Raw genomic sequence first — 18,850 nt, forward strand, 5'->3', positions numbered from 1 at the left:
TTATGTTAGTTAAAAAAGACTTAATTGCCAGAAAGCATTTGGTACTTAGAATAAAACGTATGTCTGTTTTGCCATTGAAGACCTGAGAGGTTCTTTACAGTGTTGTCAAGGGCCAGCAGCCAAGTGAGCCATGACTTGATATAAATGAAATGAGCAAATCAGTAACAGTTGCTGTTGAGATTCACAGAATAAAAGCGAGAACAAAGACTGCATAGTTTAAATAAAAATTTCCATCTGTTGATCTCCAAGTGCTTTGCAAAAAATCAACAAATGCTGCATTCCTCACTTAGAAGTAATGTACCAAGCACAAAGATGTCACGAGTTGCCCAGAGTCAAGAGTCACTCAACAGAGTGCTGGGAAGTGAACTCTATCTTTTGCTGAAGCCCTGCCTAGTTCCATTAATTTGAGGCTTGGCTTAGAAGGCAGTGACTATGGCTTTGGGGTGCCATGAAAATACGATGGCACGGGAGTCCAAAGCCCAGAAAGGTCTGGGTGCTGAAAATCTAGCTATTACCTTGCAGCGAAAGGTGGTAGATGTATGGTTGAACTGAATCTCTTTTCTTTTCTAACAGCACTCATGAATTGAAAGTACAGACTGCAAGTGACTAGGAACTGCTCTGGCAAGCAAGGCTCTTGCTAGGATTTTACCACAGTTGCTAAAGGAAATAAGCTTGACTGAGTCCTCCTGCTTTTTTCTCCAGAAAGGGTGAGGAATTGGACAGAAATCAGTGCATGATTTGGGCTGAAATTAGCCCAGCAACTCCCCAGAACACTACCTGGTCCTCTTTAGCAGTGTCTGTTGTGACAGGACAAGGAGAAATGGATTCAAACTAGAAGAGGGAAGACTTAGACTGGGTGCAAGGAAGAAGTTTTTTACAATAAGGGTGGTGAGGCACTGGAACAAGTCGTCCAGAGAGGTGGAGGAAGTCCCACACTTGGAGACATTCTAGGTGAGGCTCGACAGGACTCTGAGCACCTGATTGAGCCGTAAATGTTCTAAATGTTCCTGTTTATTGCAGGGGAGTTGGACTAGATGACTTATAAAGGTCCCTCCAACTCAAACGATTCTATGATGATAAGTTTGTCTCATTAGTATAAAAGCACATGAATGAAAAACTGTGTGTTAATATTTGTCTTTAATACCTCGGAGTTTAATAATAGTAAACATTTAAAATATTGAATGCTACAAGTTGGTCGTAGTGTAGGAGATGTAAAAGTAGATAGAAAGAATGAGAGTCACGTTATCAAATCCTGAGAGCCATAACAAAATCGCTGAAATTAACGTATTTGAGACTAACTGGCTTAGCTAAAATCCTAAGATTATACTAGGAATTATTCATGATTAAAAATAAAAAAGGTTTAAGAGTGCCTTCTGTTGTCTTTTTGCCTGAAAAAATGCACTGCAGTTTGCTTTCCAATTCAGGCTAACTACTGCGGCAACTTAAACTCCTTAAACAGTCAATTGCCTTCTACATACAGGTGACCAAAAAAGTCCTCCACTATTATTTCAATTAATAGTACACAAACATCAACAGGAACATCTATCTGACGTTTTTAATCAAGTGCAACGTTCTCAAAAATAAAATCATTTAAAAAAATAATCCCTTATTCAGTATGAAATTATAAGCTGTCATCAGGAGCAGTCTGGCAAAGCTATGTCCAGATGGGATACTGGCTGGGCAATAAGAAGAGGTAGGGTGGAAATGATGGGTAGGCTGGAAATGATGGGAACCTAAGGAAAGACATGATTGCTCCCTCTGCTGGCAAGGCCATCACCTGCTTTAATTTTTAACTAATGAGTAGGCATTTCTTTAATTATTTAGGATCTAGCCAATAAATAATGCAGAATGTTCCTTCCTCAGTCTGTTGCTCTGTGTTTGCACAATTTTGAACTTATGGTGCCCTATTTCAGTAGAATAATTTGTCACAGGATTAAGGCTCAGGTGGGTATCTAATGGCAGAGTTACTGGATTTACATTTTAATTGTTCACAAAATGAAAGGTAATGTTAAACTAGTCAATTTTCAAAATATTCTATTTTACAATGTGTACAAATTTAATTTATATATTTCATAATACTGTGATAAACTGCTTATCGGATCAGATGAGATAAAAAGAACCTTTTTTATGTAGAAATCAAGTAATAAAAAAATGAAACGTTATGCAACACAAACATACAAAATTACACATCATACCAAAAGTGCTCTTCTTCCATGAGTAAAATTCGTGACCAAGGAATTTGGGGATTATTTTTTGCATTAAAGCTTAATTACAACGTGAGGATAAGTCATTCATTATTTGATTTGTGAAATGAATTAATAGCTGCAGTAAGAACATTTAGAAAAAATCTGTTCTAGGATTTTGGCCTACAACCAGAAGCTCCCAGAACAGGAGGGATCAGCTTTTTTTGCCCACTGTTCTCATCTGAAACCTGGCTGAAAAGCTACTCCAGCTCCCAGCCTTCCAGAAGGCTCCATCCCAGGAATCCTCGCCTGCCATTTGGTTTGCTGATTTTAATCTCACAGGACTTTCTTACAGTGGCTCCACTATGCTGAACTGGCACTTGCTCCTAGAAGTGAGTTATTATTAAACTTGTAGGTCAATTGTGGCACTAACAACTCTTTGGAAGCTTTCAGCCACAGTGTACAATTTGCTAGTCTAATTAAATATTAATTCTAAGTGTTACATTCTGTGGCTAAGAGCTTTTATTTTCCATCATCAGTCTGGAAGAGAAAGAGGTTACAAGGCTAATTTAATCTTTTTTTTTTTTTTTCCCCTGGCATTAAAGCTTAACTACACAGGCACAAAAACATCATTAAAGATGCAGTATTCCTTTTTATTATGATTATATTGTAATTAATAGAGCAGGTCTAAACAAAAAGATGTAAAATTAGATTTTGAAATTTCAGGGTTTTTGCACAACACCAAAAGTTCATATAAAAGCATACTGAGCAAATGCTGCACAGAAATTCAATATTAAGTGATGTGAAAAACACTTAGGATAGAAAATACTTAAGCAACATTTTAACTATAAAATTAACACTAAATTATTATTCTTTGTACTGAAGTACAACAGATAAAAACTTTAGTTAATACAACATGCACAGGGACTTTTTTTCAAGAACTTCTAGTTCTACTTAAATGAAAAATCTAGTGTTGCTCCAAAACAATACTATCCTCATTTTCCAACAGAGTTACTTGCTTAAAACAGATGACTACTTTGTCTTGCATTAAAGACTGTCTTCTAATCTTTACTTATCACTGTCCAAATGGGCTCAATACATGAGCCTCTTCCCTTCTGCTTCCATAACAGTTGTGTCCATGTCTGGACACTGGGCATTATATTAACTACTTAGTCCAGAAGCCAAAAGATTCCATATGCTTGAACAGATGACTATCTTCATACTGTGATGGGATATTTAACTGTTTAGATCTAATACTGCATTTGAAAGATTTAGTATTAAATAGCACCTCATTTTTCTTGAAGTTTCAATGTCTGTATTTTCAGATTACATAGATAAAACATAAGATATTCTAAAGTTGCATACGCTCATCACATTTTAAGTTTAACATAATCATTATGGAAGCTTAATTTTGTGATTAAATATGTGCTGATGCTTACTGTGATAAGAATGTGTTTACAGTGCTCTAAATTGTAACATATTAGAATGAGAAGGCTTTTTTAGTCAAAGATTTTAACCCAGAAAGTGACCAGTCGTCAAATTAATATAGCGAGGTAAATTAAAAGACAGTTAGCACGGGTGCAAAACATGTTTCAGATGAACAATGTATTTGAGTTTCAAATGAGTATTTGTTACCAAATCAGAAGTGGCAGAGCTAAGATACAGCCTCTTGGCAACCATAAACTTATTTGATGAAAAGAAAATATTTCTATGAATTGATAAGTAAATGCTATAAACAATAATAGAAATTAGAAGCAAAATGTTTTACTCTTACACAATTTACATTTTAATATGTATTTAAAGTGTCTTTGGACTTGCTACTGGATTATAATTTTAAGATGCTTCTATGAATGCTTCGGATATCCAAAAAAGAATATTCCCATCTGAAAACTGTATGAGAAACTGAATAGAATAACTGCCATAAACTCGTGACTCTCAACATTTCTTTGCATGGAAGTTAAATTGTACTTCTTTCATACAACTGAGTATGCCACAGTTAAAGGGGAAAAAAACAAAACAGTATAGTAAAATATAAAGACCATTTCATCTCCATAGTTTCTATTCAGAAGAGGATTTTGAAAGCTTATTCAGCTAAGCTTTTCTAAGATATAGAAAAATACGTGACATTTAATCTTAATACAGTTGGTGTTTAATATTTACATGCACAAATACATTTGAAGGTTATTCAGCATTTTGCACTTGGGAACTCACAGAAGGTAGAGTTCTAGGGAATGCAGTCATGGCTCCTGTCTTAGGAATATAGATTTCAAACCGAGAAATTCACAATTCTGTATTAGCAATGGATTCTAAAGCACTATTGCTTGACTTCAAGTTTAGCTGCTAAAGCTCTCACTGCGAACACAAAAGGCTATGAATGCAAAAAGGTTTGCTTCTGAATTTTTCTACACTGAAACATACAGTGATTTATGCACTCCGGCTCATTCAAAGCATCAAAACATTAATATTGCAGGAAATCAATTTTTTAACATGCTGGATGAAATAACCAAAATACTTGCTAAACAGGACTTCAGACTCAGAGGACAGGTTCTGTAACTTCTGCGACTTATCCGTACTGACTTTTCATTAGTCAATTAATTTCCCTTGGTACACACTGACTAATATGGTGGTTAGTCCTTACCGGTAATACAGCTTCATGTTCAAAATAAAGGGTGGCTTCAATGAAAGCGTTACACGTCTTCAAATGAGAACAATAATCTTCTTAAAAAATACATATTCATGAACTTGACTGTTTACTTAACTGATACAGAGTTGGAAATAAGGAGAATGGAATTATGAAAGTATTTCACATTTCAACTTTTTTGCGAACATAGAACAGTGACATTAAAATCACATTCTGTAGAACAATTTTTTTTTTTAACACTATGTACTAAAAATGTAGATTGTCAAAATACAGAAAACAAGAGTCCATTCTCGTTCTGATAATATTTCTTAATTTGGAAAGTACAACAACAAATTAAATCCCTGTACAATTTGCCCACCCTGATCATTTTTGCTAGATTTAAAAAATGTAATTAATTTTCCCTTTTCAACTGCACCATCTTATTTCAGAGGCACAACTCATTTTCAAGAAGCAGTAGAAAGCCTTGACAAATAACCTTCCATCAACTGTTTTAATCACATTCATAAATATCTCAATATTTATTACCTGACAGACAGGGTAAAATAAGAGTATGTTTAATCAGGAGAAAATATCAATCAAGAAAAACTTGTCACATATCATCTGAATAAAATTTCTAATTGGTTAAGTTTTTAGAGTCATTTTCTTGAAATCTGCTTCCAGAATAATGTATTTCTGGTTTTGTGATAGAGAAAATAATAGAATATTTGTTTTTCTTTATATACTGCACTAGGAGTTTCATCAATAAAACATAGAGAATTTGTGCTCTTTAGGGGACTACAATTTCATTAACTTACTCTGAAAAAGCTCTATACACAACCAGATTCTTTGTAAATTTGTGTCTTTTCCCAAAATACATCTTTACAGAAGGCTGTAAAGACATTCAGTGTTCCATCAAACTGGGGAATGAGCATCATATTCTGCCAAATGCAATTCAAACTTACTAAATTGAAAGCAGTGAACTAGGTGGATTAGATCCATACTGGTAGATGCGTACCACAGAGGGAAAAGCATCACAAACAAAATCACTGTTTAACGTTCAGTAGACACTGAAGAGACAAAGCATATATCAGTGTGTAGGAAAAAGTGAACGAACAATAAGAGCATTATTGTACTCCACGACTGTGAGTTATGACTGAAAAAAAAGAGACTGTTTAAAAACATATTAAGAAAGCAGCATGGGAGAATAAACAAAACAATGAGAACACGAGGTATATAGGGAGCTTCATCTCACTGTTTTATTATCCAAGAACAAAGATAAAATTTCTGAAATGTAAAGGCAAAATTAAACTTTTCGAAAGAAAAAAGCTGCATAGATTTAATTTGCAAACTCCCTGTCACAGAGCAACATGACAAGTACTTGGCAAAATATACAAAGGAAGCGAATCACTAAGTACACACACAAGTATTTTATTTAATGCACACAAAAATACAGACTATCTGGTCTGGCTTGGAATTACATCGTCCTTGTTGAAATTCAGTAGTATCAATTGTGCGTTTTATTTCTTCTTCACCAGAGTAACTATAACTGGGTGTCAGGGACAAGATATGGCATGAGATAGGACTGAAAACTATTTTTTCAAAAGCAACCATTTCTCTGTAAATATTATGCTAACACGATAACTTGATAACACTTCACATTTTGAAATCCTGTATTCTCTTATTATGTGAAGATTTTACTTGCAGACTCCCTTAATTAATATAGTTAGGAAGCAAAGGATGATACAGCAGATACAGAAATAATTGTTCAGGGAATAAATGTGGAATTTACTACATCTTCAGAATAACAGTATGCATTTCCTATGCCTTCAGCTGGCTTTAAGATTCAACAGAGAAAGCATATGCTAGAACTTATTCTGATTAAATTAAATACACATATACAGGAACGCACTAGGAAAAAAAACCCAACAAAACACCAAACAAATGCCCTCTCTTATTCTCTTGAAAAGATATTTTCTTTACTTTTTTAATCCAGTAAGAAACCTCAGCAACAGAATGGTGAGTAGCTGGGTTGTGAGAATGTGAGCAGCTGCTGTTATTATAACTAAAGGTCTGTCTACGGCTTGAGCCTGAGAGACCACATGTTCGGCTGTCCTCTCATCTTGCCATCCTCACCAATTAACTATTAACATGGAGGGCTGTACACATGCTCTCAGGGGCTCTTTAACAGGCTTCTTGGAGAGTGGAACAACTACACAGCAGGGCTCTGGGAACTGAGTAATGTGGGGTATAAGGAACCCTCAGAGCAGCTTTGCTCCTCCTAATGACAGTTTTCTCCACAGTTTAGTACTTAAAGAAGGATACATAAAGTTTAGCAATTTTAAAAACAACAACAACAGAAAGTAAAGCTTTTATTTGTTTAAAGCCGTGAAGATTCTGGAAACCACATTTCATTTTTTCCCCCTTCAGAATATTCGTCACTTACTGTAAGGTAATTCTGTTAAAATTCAAAATCACAAGTTATGTAGAAAATGAGATCTAATTTCATAGGAACTCTGGGGGAATCGATTTATAGAGAATTGACCAAAATGAAAACAAAAACAACTCCCCCGATAAGTCTACAAGAAAACAAAAGATTATATCCTTCAACTTGTTTCTTAGAAAAACTTGCTCCAGAGACATTTCTGGACTTCTTTAGAATATGGTATCTCTCACTGCTGTATTAAAATATTTAAAAAGTATAATAAAATAGGTTCTGTGTCTCAGCGACAGACAGGAAATCCCAATGTTTAAATAGAAGAAAGTTAGTTTTACATCCACAAATTCCAGTTATTGCAGTAAATTTTACTATCAACCTTTTTAAAGACACGCTGTCATCTAATATTAAAAATAAGCATGTAAGGAGATGGAGTTGCGCAGACAAAAAGTGGTTCGGGTATTCACCTAAATAACATCAGCAGGTACTCAGACACCTTTTCAAAGTGCAGTATGTATGTGAGAATGATGTACTTACTTACACAATATAAGATTTTAATTCAACAATGAAAATTTCCCTTTTACGATGAAGGGAACCATATATAATATGAGGTTTTATCCCATATTATTTTATTATAATCAGTAATGATTAATACCTGGTTTGTTCCTGTTCCCAACAAACCAGAATATTAGAATTAAAGAGTAAACCTGTATCTTTCAATTCCTGGCTTTAAAAACAAGGTCATACATCATCATAATGGGTATGACAGATGAAGACAGTGGATTAAAATGTCTTGTATTGAAACTCTGGACTGTGTTCTGAGGTGGTGTAAAAGCGTGTTATCCCCCCAAAAGTAGAAAAAAGATTCCTAGCAGAAGTTTCTGTGCTCTGATACTGCTCGAAATGTCTGATATTCTGACTATGACTGATAAAAGGGATAACTATTTAGGACTGTTTTACAACAAGCTAAGGTGCTTGTTGATTTTGCAGCATGACTGTCTGTACGGGACTGCTGAATCATGGCCTGAACCTCTGATTGATCACCTGAGGCGAGCAGTGAGTCAGCCAGGGGAGCACAGGTGAAGGCAAATCACCTGTGCTGCAGGAAGGGGTGGAGCCTGGCTGCACCTCTCCTAGAGCCATTTAAGAGCTGACTGCCAGTGGGGAAGGATCTCTTTAGAATCTGCTTCACTGGAGTTCATCTCGCGAGCCCAGGACAGGGTGAGTGACTTTCTCTCATTATTCCAATAGAAATCATATTAGCCAAGCTCCTGGATATTTATATACCATTTGTGTATCCATTGATTATACACTGTCCCAGAAAAATGTAGAAAGACTACTGTTGTTGTTTAACTTTGCTCTTTGAATCAAAAGAGCTTTCTCAATTTTTAGAATTGTACTTAATTTTTCCCATAAACTTCTAATTTCTGCTTACTGATGTAGCATCAACTACAAAACTTAGCAGAGAGAGATTTCTTACCTCAATAAGGTGAGAGGGCATTGTGATGATGCAAGCTGATAAAGATTTTCGGAGGAGGCCACGTAGAACATACAGAAATTTTGTAATGCTATGAATATCTTCAGGAGTATTGGTGCTACAAATGTCATCATCCCACAACAGGGAACCAAGGCTCTGAATTCCTATCCGTAAAATATTCTTTTGTTTTTTCTATTAAAAGAAGAACACAACACTTGTTATTTTTTTAAATATTAAGAGAAAAATAACATATGGTATATAATTTTAGAAACTACTACAGTTTATAGAGTAATAATTCAGTAGTTTAAGTAATCACAACTTAATCTCAGGGGATCTTGGTGGAAATTACAGTTGGAGTATTTTTGTTTTTTACTTTTACTTGCTGGATAACACACTACCTTAGATAATTAAATACAAGAGTAACAAGTCAGCGTGGAAAAATGCAAAACTACTAATGTGCAATTTCTAAAGCGAACTAGCTAGTTACATATAGTGTATTCTGAAAGAGAATCCTAGAACATTACTTTTTTTCCTCTCATTTCTCTCCTCCTCCTTACTGACTTCAAAAAATACGTAAGCCAATCCCTTCTCCCAAATCTTGTAAGCTGGTCTAGTGGAAGGGCCCGAGAGTTGTCAAACACAACTTTTCCTTCTATTTTTAACTTCTCAAAGAACACTTCTCTTTAGTTAGCTACTGGATACTAGAATTAAAGCTGTTTCAACATGTGACATCCTAAATGGCCTTGTGTTACCTACTAAAGACTGTTTGCTGCACTGCATGACGCTGCTGGAACAGAAGTCAGCAGAGCAATGGCTAAAGTTTAGACCCATTTCTGAAGAGACAGGTTGTGAAGCCAGAGTTGTAATTTAACAATACAACTAAAACATCATCTCTTGTGATGAAAAATTTCTGCTTATTCAACGTGACCTTATTTGGTAGTCTTTGGGAAAGATCCTAGGTATGTTTACTGTCAATGGCCGAGACAGAAAGCAAGCACTCTTATTAAAAGAATTCCAGTACAAAGTGGTCAAAGTTGCTTTTCTACAGCTCAAGATCCATGCTTAAGTAAAGACCAACTTCTTTTTCTATTATTTTTAAAAAAAATATATAAAATCCTAGTTTAGATGAGTAAAGTCTTTCAGCCATTTTTCATTACAATTATATGCTTCAATGAACTGTAGGTATTCATCTCCCCATCCTGAGTTGCAGCAGGAGTGACCAGTAACTATCAAGCACAAAACATTGTACAGCTGTTTTGGGAGTCCAGAAGACAGGCTCTAAAGAGGCTGCTCTCAGAAATGCTTCCTTCTCCATGCTGGGGAGACAGATCCCTAGCTGTGAAACTCAGTCAGTACCACGTGGTTCTCCATTCCTCCAACTCTTGCAGCTCACACAGTGAACCAACCTGCCAATTCTCTTATCTTTGTGAAAGCAATGCATGTCCTAGCTCTGGTGCTTTCTTAAGCCTCATAGGCTTTTAAGACTTGTAGGCTTCAGTTGTATAAAGTTACCTTTTTGCATGTCCATGTGAATGTATGGATAATTTAACAGTAAAGGTTAAATCTGACTTCTCTATATGGTATTTATTAGACTAGGGTATCCCAAGTTCTAATAAGAAAAGGAAAACTGAATCTAGTCTAATGTTATTAGTGATTTAGTGACTTCGGTGATGTAAGAATTTATTCATATTTGCTTACGTAAAAGCAGGCAGTTATGAAAGCTACATTATGTGGATATTCAACATGCAGAAAAAAGTTCTGGCATTTCAAAATTTGAGAATAAACATATATGAAACAGAAAAGAGAGTTTTTGTTAGGATAATATTTTTTAAACACTTAGTTTAGATTTTTAAAAAAAACCTCTTTCATGTTGTTTTTGTAATAATGATTGCTTTGGCAGCAAGGATTATGATGAATTTAAAAAAGCTATCTTAAGCAAACAAAAGCCCAACATCTTCCCCCAGCTTTCTTATATAAAAATTTGAGCTCCAAAGTATATCAATGAAGTGTTAATGAAAAAAAAGTTGCCTGTGAAAGTTGTGCTACCAAATATTATAAAAAGAAAATGATTCTGAGACAAATGAGCATGTATAACCATGCCAAATGTAAAAAGGATTCATATTAATGATCAGCAGTAAAAAAAAAACCTAAACAGATTTTAAAAATCAAAAGAATTCAGTGAAAACTGATGCTCCGATTTCTGCTGCACCTCTCTTAGGTCTCACTTAAGTGCTGACTGCACTGAGAAAGGTTCTCTTTCTGTAGGTTTTTCCTTGGAGAAGCTCTCTCCTGCAAACCTAGCATCTTCTGATATGGGGGAGTAATTTTTTTCCCTTCCTTTATAGCCCTTTTCTATTGCGCTGGTCCCTCCATCATGTTGTAATGCCTTTCCCATGGTATTGATCTGTCCAATTGCTACAGGTGGTAATATAAAATGCTACCATTAACTAATTACTAGATATCAGATATGCTTAGCCAATTTACCTCTAGGTCTACTAGAGGTCTAAACATCTAATGGTGATTCACTACTTCCCTTAACTGCGTCAAATCTGTCAGTTGAGTCGCATCCTACTCACTTTCTTCCAGACTCCTCTTCAAATACTGGTAATACATAAAGAGGAGCCAGCAACAAGGGATGGTAACTCTGTTGTTGCCACATTGGTGTAAAAGTAGCAAAATATATCTGAATGTTTTACCAGTCAGGTCAAACATTTCCTTTGAACTCAGACCCAACAAGCAACATACTTAGAGGTCTTCAGACTCCAAAGATTTTGGGAAATTTATGCTGTGCAATATGAAAAGCACTCAACATTAGAGGTGTTGTCTTCTGTCACTCACATGCAGCCATTATTGGATCTTTTCAAGTCAGTAGTAAATCTCTTTCAGTTCCTTACTTATTTAGACCCTTGTAGTTTTCACCAAACTTGCAATAGGACCCGCTCAAAAGAGAGCATCATTTTGGGTGGAAGAACATAGATTAACACACTTCTTCAATGCTTGTGCTTTCATAACACAGAAAAGAACACAGGTCCAGAAAGACACAGGCTGGTTCTTATTCTACTGTTCTTGCTTCTAGCTACTTCTCAAGACTCAAAGAAGGGATTATGGAGTAACAGATAAATTGTGCATGGATTTGGAACACAAAATATTCCAAGATGTGTTCTGGGCCAAAACAACATCAAACTCTGGACATATATGGAGAAGTGTGAGTTATATACTATACAAATGCACAAAATATGAGTGTTTAGAGAAATACAGTGCATGTGGAAAAGGGAAAACTTTTAAAAACATAATCAAGCAGTAATAGGTTGCACTCAATAATTTATACACATTGTCTTTTTCAGAGAAATGAGTATGCAAGGGATAATAGCTGTCTAGTTAGGTAAAATAGTTTGAGAATTCTTTTTCAAACTTTAAAGCTTCACCTTAGAGACTTACACATTTGCATACACTTTTAAATTTTTGCTCTTTTAAATTTATTTGCTCTTTGATCTTTATTGGCCCTAATATGACATCCTGAAAAAATGAACAAGAAGTACAGAATACCACTATCCACAATATTTAATATTTCCTTGTCTTTAGAAAGGAAAAAACTCCAATATTGTCTCTCACAGATGTTTATTTTGTTTAAAACTTAAAAAAAAAAAAAAAAAAACAAACCCCAAACTTAAGGAATGTGCAAAGGCACTGCCTTCCTGTCAGACTTGGCTGGTGAGGCAGCTAGGAAGCACCAGCCCCATCCCTTCAGGAGAAGGTTCCTTGCTGTTTTTTTTGCAGTCCATAAGCACTCCAGTCCCAGTGGAGATGTCAGCCACAGGGTGTGGCAGAAGAGGGGACAGGCTGGGACACAGCACAAATAGCCAGTGGTCCAAATTTAAATGCAGGCATTCTATGTGCATAATGCTTCTAAAAATACTTTTAGACAGGAGTACATCCACTCCAATGTTGATTTCCACGCAAAAAGCATTTCTCAGATATTAAACTTGTAGTGGTGCACAGTCTTGTATTGTTTTGACATGACCTGTTCTAATCAACTTGTATTCCAGTAATATTCCTATCGTACAACAAGGAACATAATTGTCAATAGAGCCTTAATATCACTTATTTCATTTCCATCACCTTGAAAGGAGTGGTATTATTTGATATGACTAAAAACAGGGGAGAGGGTGTTGTTAAAACTAGAATTAAGGTTTTCAATTCTGTCTTGCTGAACTTGGAATATTTCTGATTACCCCAAGTATGAGTTAAAAAAAACTTAAGTAACCTTTTCAAGTCTGTGATGACTTATGAGGAGTGGTCTTCACAAGTCTTGTAAAATGTTTTGATACTTAAATTGAAGTAAAATTACACACCATTTAACCCATTAAAAAACTCATTCCAGTTACCACAGCACTGAAAGAATCTGCAAGTCTAAATGTTCAGACTCAAGAAGCTTCAGCACATTATTGCTAATACAATGGTTTGAAAAAAGATCTCTGTAGGTGAAAAGCACTTTTTATTTAATTTCACTGTAGTTGGCAAACCATTTATTAGCTAATTGCACAGTGTGCTTTTTAGTAATCCTGACTTACGGTTCTTTTTCAAATGTTCTGCGTATCTGCTAAAAAAAGGTAAAAGCTCCAACTGCACATTAAATTATGAACCACAATCTCCAGCTACTCTTCTTGTTTACTTCCACAGTGTTTAGAAACAGCTTCTTCCTTGTTAATTTTTCCAGGACATTCTTTTGCCACCCTTAAAAATTCAGAAAATCTCAGTTCAGGATGATAGCAGAGTACAAATGCGCTCGGTACCTGGGATGAGAGCCATCAAATCCCTCCTGGTAAATGACACTCTGAATGGACTGAAGCAGCCTTGCATAACCACAGTTCATATTACTGTTGGAAAGAAGAAATAGTTCAGTAACACATACTCTCTAATAGCTGTATTAAAAATAGATAGAAACAGATGCTACTTTCAGTGTAGGAGTGCCTCATAGAAGGAAAAAAAAAACAACCCTTTTTGAATAAAGTAGCCATTAAAAGCAGTTGATTGGTTTTTGTTAACTAGTTCAGCATTCAGATATTCTGTGAAAGGTAAATCTCTTAGAGATTAAGATAACTTAATTATGTCAGGCTCACTTACATGTTTAAGTTCAATGACTTAATGTAGCTACTTAAAGCTGCAACCGTTACAGCACAGTATTAATGTTCTATAGCAGACAAACAGCTACTCAGTTGTTGTTCAGAGTATGCCTAGTCAATTCCCTGGAGAACAGGGCTGACTTTCTATTATTTAAAGCTTTCATACATGCAAACACTAAAAGAAAAAAAAAACCAACAAAAAAATGAAAGAGATAAAATTTCCACTTATTTTAAAACATTCATTTAGCATAATTTGTTTTTATTTTAGTAATCTTTCTGATACCACAACAGAGCACAAAATACATTCTGTTCTGTTCTAGATCTATTCTGTTTCTATCCACTCAGGTGTTAGTACTCCTTTATTTGCAATGCAATAGAATTGTGAGGTATAATTTATGTTTACATGTTATTTGGAAAACAGCTGCTAAGATTAAAAATCAAAGAAACAAACAACCCCTCCACCTAATGAAAAAAGAAGAATTAAAGCAAACTGTCGCCTACATTCAGGCAGCTAAAACCAGATGAAAGTTTAACAAACTTTACTCTCAAATTCTTGGAACCTCCAGTTCCTGCTCCTCCAATGCATTTTTTCTGATACTCATTGTTTTTTCAGGCTCATTCTAGCCATGCTCTCCAGTCCACAGGCAGAGGACAAAGGCAAAGGAGAGAAAAGTCCTAATCTTCAGTTAAAAAAAAAAATCAAGCCAGCTGTTCACTTTAAAAAGAGACATACTAGTTCTTAAATCCCAAAGAGCATACTGGCTTTTGTGCCTGGACTTGATGTAGGCTCCTGACTGAAGCTGAGAGTTTAAGCCCTCTAACTTTCCTAGCTTCAGCACTTTGTTACAATCTCACTAATTACCATCAAGACTTGTGAATTCTAATCTTCTTGGAAAACATGGTTATTTTCAAAAATTTACCTCAAAATAGTCCTAGTTGCAGCCATCATTTTGTACGTTTGGCCTGATAACAATAGTGATACTATTCCCATTACTTAAGGGAAAGTAAAAAATATTTTTTTGAATATTATTTATGTACACTTTACTCATTTTACTAAGGAACACCTAAATTAACCTGAGAAAGCTTGCTTTCATAGTTTTGCACGGGAAAGAATTTTTGAGTATTTGGAGTTTCTTTACCATAGACTTCTGTAATGCTTTTAGGAGAACAGTGTCAACTCAAACCCTAACCCCAAGATGATTTATCAATGTCTACAATCAAATTGAAATAATTTTATATTCATATTAACCCCAAGTTTTAAAGTATTGAATATCAGAAACGGTTCAGATGACACTTCATATATAAATAAAAGGAGAGAGCTTCAAAATTAAACTCGATCTATTTGCTTTTAGTTTTAGTACTTTAAGTTAATACTAAGTATGAAACTCACAGCTGCTAACAATTGGCAATACACATCTCCACATGACTTTCAATGTGTAACATTTGCCTTGCTATACAAAATAGAATATCTCAAACACAAGAGTAAAGTGTCACTTTGGAAATGGATTATTTTCCTATCGTTTAGCTGCAAAAGGAACAGGTGTCAAATGTTATACCTACTCTGTCCTAGGTGTTTAAGTTTACAGAGTAGGTGGCCAGGAAAAAGGCTTTAGCATCTACATCAGACAAAATGTTTTCTCTCTCCAAGTGTTCACACAAGAACGACACAATCCTTGTTTATACAGTGGGATAACTTCTTCCTCCTTTTGCCAGAGCTGGAGCAAATCTGCAGAGCTTCAGAATAACAAGAAGCACTTGTGTATCCTTTTAGATACTCCTTTATCCTCTTGGGAATGACAGAAATCTACTGTTCACCAACAATAGAGATGGAGTTTTCAACTGCCTTGTAGCCACAGCCAGGGATGTGCCTAACACTTGTTTTGCTTTGGATAGTATTAGAATGCTTGCTGTGCTATCTACAGTGTAAATCAAAGTGTGTTCTGCAATTCTTGCTTTTAAAAATGAGCAGAGGAATAAAATGCTTAACGGATTAGAAAAATCAGAGAATTCAAAAATTAAAAAGCAAACAAACACAAAACAACCTACAAAGACATAAAAGATATCTTTAATTTATCTACGCACGGAAAATTTGCAGCAAAGAAAGATTTGAAGAAAATAATGTGATGCATATGGGTTGTTGCTTTTTTTTTCCTGAACGTAAAAATAGTAGCTCTTCTAGTTATGGCTAAAATATTACTGGCTTCCTCGAATTTGAACTATAAGGACAATAAAAAAATAAAAAGGACATGAAAAAGTAAATAAGGACATGAAAAAATATTGTGGAAACACTATTTATAAAAACAGGTTGCATTACCCTTCTGGCAATGTTTGCCATTATATATAAGGAAGGAAATAAGGTATTTTTTTATTCTGCAATTTCTAGCCTTTTTTTGGCTTTGTTACTAACCACCATTTAATTCTGATAATGAGTTTAAACAATTTTTTCTTTACTCTTTTTTTTGTTGTTTATCAATTTAGTAATGGATAAAGCAGGAGCTGGCAAGAAGGTATCCAGGTTACAAAAGAGCCTCTGACTTTGCTGTTGATAGTTTCTAAGCATTTAACAAAGGTTAGGCTATCAAAGGTATGACAAATAGCCTTATTATGTATATGGAGACCCCATTAGGCAAGACAGTTAAACCTGTTTTATCTAAATTTATCTGTAAATCTAGACTCTAGACAAATTCTTTTTTTTTCAAAAGCAATTACATTCTTAAGGTAAAACTTAGGAGTATTATTGAAAAACTACAGCTTAACTATTTTAGTTCCCTGAATAATCAGACTTCATTTTTGATCATTACAACTTAATGGGAACAGAAGTAAAGCAGAAGGTAGGAAGCGAGCCTCTTCAGTGATGCACTAACTTATCAGAGATGGTACTTTTGCCTTCCTGTTAAGTGTCAGCTTTAGTAATGCAACAGAAAGGACATCTGAATATCCTAGCAACAGCAACTGTAAACAGCTGCTATCAGGTGCACAGCCCTGTTAACCCTGTCCCATGACTAAGGCCAGTATGTAACTGCTCTGCCCTGAGAGCTACTGAGCTAAGGAAGAGAAGGAGGATGCTTTCTGGCATCAAATATCCATTCTCAATTACTACTTTATGAAAAAGGACTTCTCAGTCTGTTTTCAGTTCATGTTTATCACAGAGCAATGCACTTCAACTCACCTGGAGTAATTCTCCAAAAGGAGACCCAGTAATCTAAGTTAGCTATGTACCAGAACTACAAAAAGGAGAGCAGATACGGTACTCCTCATCTCCCTCCTTCAGTGAGCAAACACAAGCACGTGCACAAGAACACAAGAAAGAAGAAAGAATTGCTCCAGACTTGAAGTGATGTACAGAGCCTTCTTTATGGGCTTCTTTAATTGCAAAGTAAGAAGCCAGTCATTAGGTCAGATCTGACTAACCAGTCAGCCAGCCAATCTCTTCCCTTTGCAAGTCTGTAAGGATGTCAAATTCTAGTGCAGATAGAAAGCCAACACGATGGATAAAGGTAGGTGATTTCTAAGAAGGGTGAAGTTTTTGGCCCATATAAAGCCCTTACACCTCTGACCGTGCAAAAGCAGTACTGTAATGACTCTGCACAGACAGTAGATGCAATTACAGAGGGTGTATGCACTAAAGAACAGTCTAAAGTTTTCTTAATTGATGCTAGAGAATTAGAAGCACTAAAATGATTTGGTCTTTTTCAGCTAAGTTACTGCAGAACATAGAGCTTACCAGCTCTGTGTAGTAAGTATATGTTGGATCAGGTGCACTTTCCACAGTGGCTGCATATTTTCAGGTGCTCCTGCAATAGCAGTAGTTAGAATGCTGTAGCAATTTACTTCGCCCTGAAAGTAATCATGTTGTGCTCTGCTACAGTACAAACATTTAGGATGGATCGTGTTAACTAAACTAATGAGGAAGCATTTTGAGAAGATGGAAAAAAGTCTTTTTCTTACTTTTTTATTTGCTAATTTTTAATTCTTTTTTTGTTTGCAATTTCTGACACTACAAAAAGATGTCATCCATCAACAACTATGTCATCTAATTATGGAAAATTATATACTAGGTAAAACTATCAGTTTCCACTTCCTCCTCTATCACTGTATTAGTGACGAGCAATGCATTCTCAGATTTAAAAAAAAGTCTACAGCATTGAGTTTGGGTTGCACTCCTATGAGATTTAAAAGCATTTCCTCACCTTGAAAGGTTTGTGTAACATTATCTTTCAGTGATAACAGTTTTTCTGTCAATCTAGTTTGAATAAACAGAACATTTAAAAAATCATGATTTTAGTGATCTGCTGAAATCTCAAGTCATTCTTGCAACCATTTTTTAGAAGTTCCTTTCTCATTATTAATACTACTTTGAGGTACTCTCATCCAAACACATCACAGAGATTTTGCAGTACCATACATATAATTAAGAGTTATGCTGCCAGGTATTTCTTTGGCCATGAAGATAAGGCCTTATAAAGTCAGGGAGACTTTTGTCTAAGAAATTATGTCCTCTGAGTGCAGACACTCTAACTAGCCAGGTCTGTGTTCCTAGTTCACTGTAAGAGGCAGTAAAAGAAGCTTGATCTAGCTCTCAGTGGGACAAATTACTGACTTCTATTTAGAAGGGTTAACAATAGCACTTAAATCTTTCTTTTAAAGCATTGTCTAGTTAATCAGGAGAACAGAAAATTTTTACCCTTCTGTGATATACTGAAGCTACCTTTAGAAGCCAGAAGCACTGCATCCTTATAGGATTGAGAGCTTGTTTTTGCTCCTTGAGAAAAGACTGCTTTCCTCTGATTTTCATCTCAATATTTGTAAAAACAAAAAAGCAAATAACAAACAAACAAAAAAAAAACAGTGTAAACCAGTTGCAATTCAGGGAAAGCATAGATGTTTTGAAAGCAGAGAAATCACTGGTAATGTCTTTAATACGTTTTGACTCATGTGAATTAAAGAGTCACAAAAGACAGGGATGAAGGGGACCTCAAGAGGTCAGGTAGTCTATCTTCTTGCCCTATGGCA

At 35.4% G+C, this 18,850-nt stretch overlaps 1 protein-coding gene across 1 annotated transcript in view; it reads right to left on the minus strand.

Moving 5' to 3' along the window:
• ELP4 (elongator acetyltransferase complex subunit 4) overlaps nucleotides 1-18,850 on the minus strand; it is a 127,197-nt gene that overhangs the window by 76,009 nt on the left and 32,338 nt on the right. Inside the window, exons 6-8 of the mRNA XM_085223818.1 lie at nucleotides 13,471-13,591; nucleotides 12,153-12,230; nucleotides 8,718-8,906 (exon numbers count right to left, since the gene is read on the minus strand). Coding sequence (XP_085079944.1) covers nucleotides 8,718-8,906; nucleotides 12,153-12,230; nucleotides 13,471-13,591 — 388 coding nt within the window. The remainder of the gene's footprint in view (nucleotides 1-8,717; nucleotides 8,907-12,152; nucleotides 12,231-13,470; nucleotides 13,592-18,850) is intronic.

This window comes from Meleagris gallopavo, chromosome 5 (genome assembly GCF_905368555.1).
Source record: "Meleagris gallopavo chromosome 5, MGAL_WU_HG_1.1, whole genome shotgun sequence".
NCBI classification, from domain to species: Eukaryota; Metazoa; Chordata; class Aves; order Galliformes; family Phasianidae; genus Meleagris; species Meleagris gallopavo.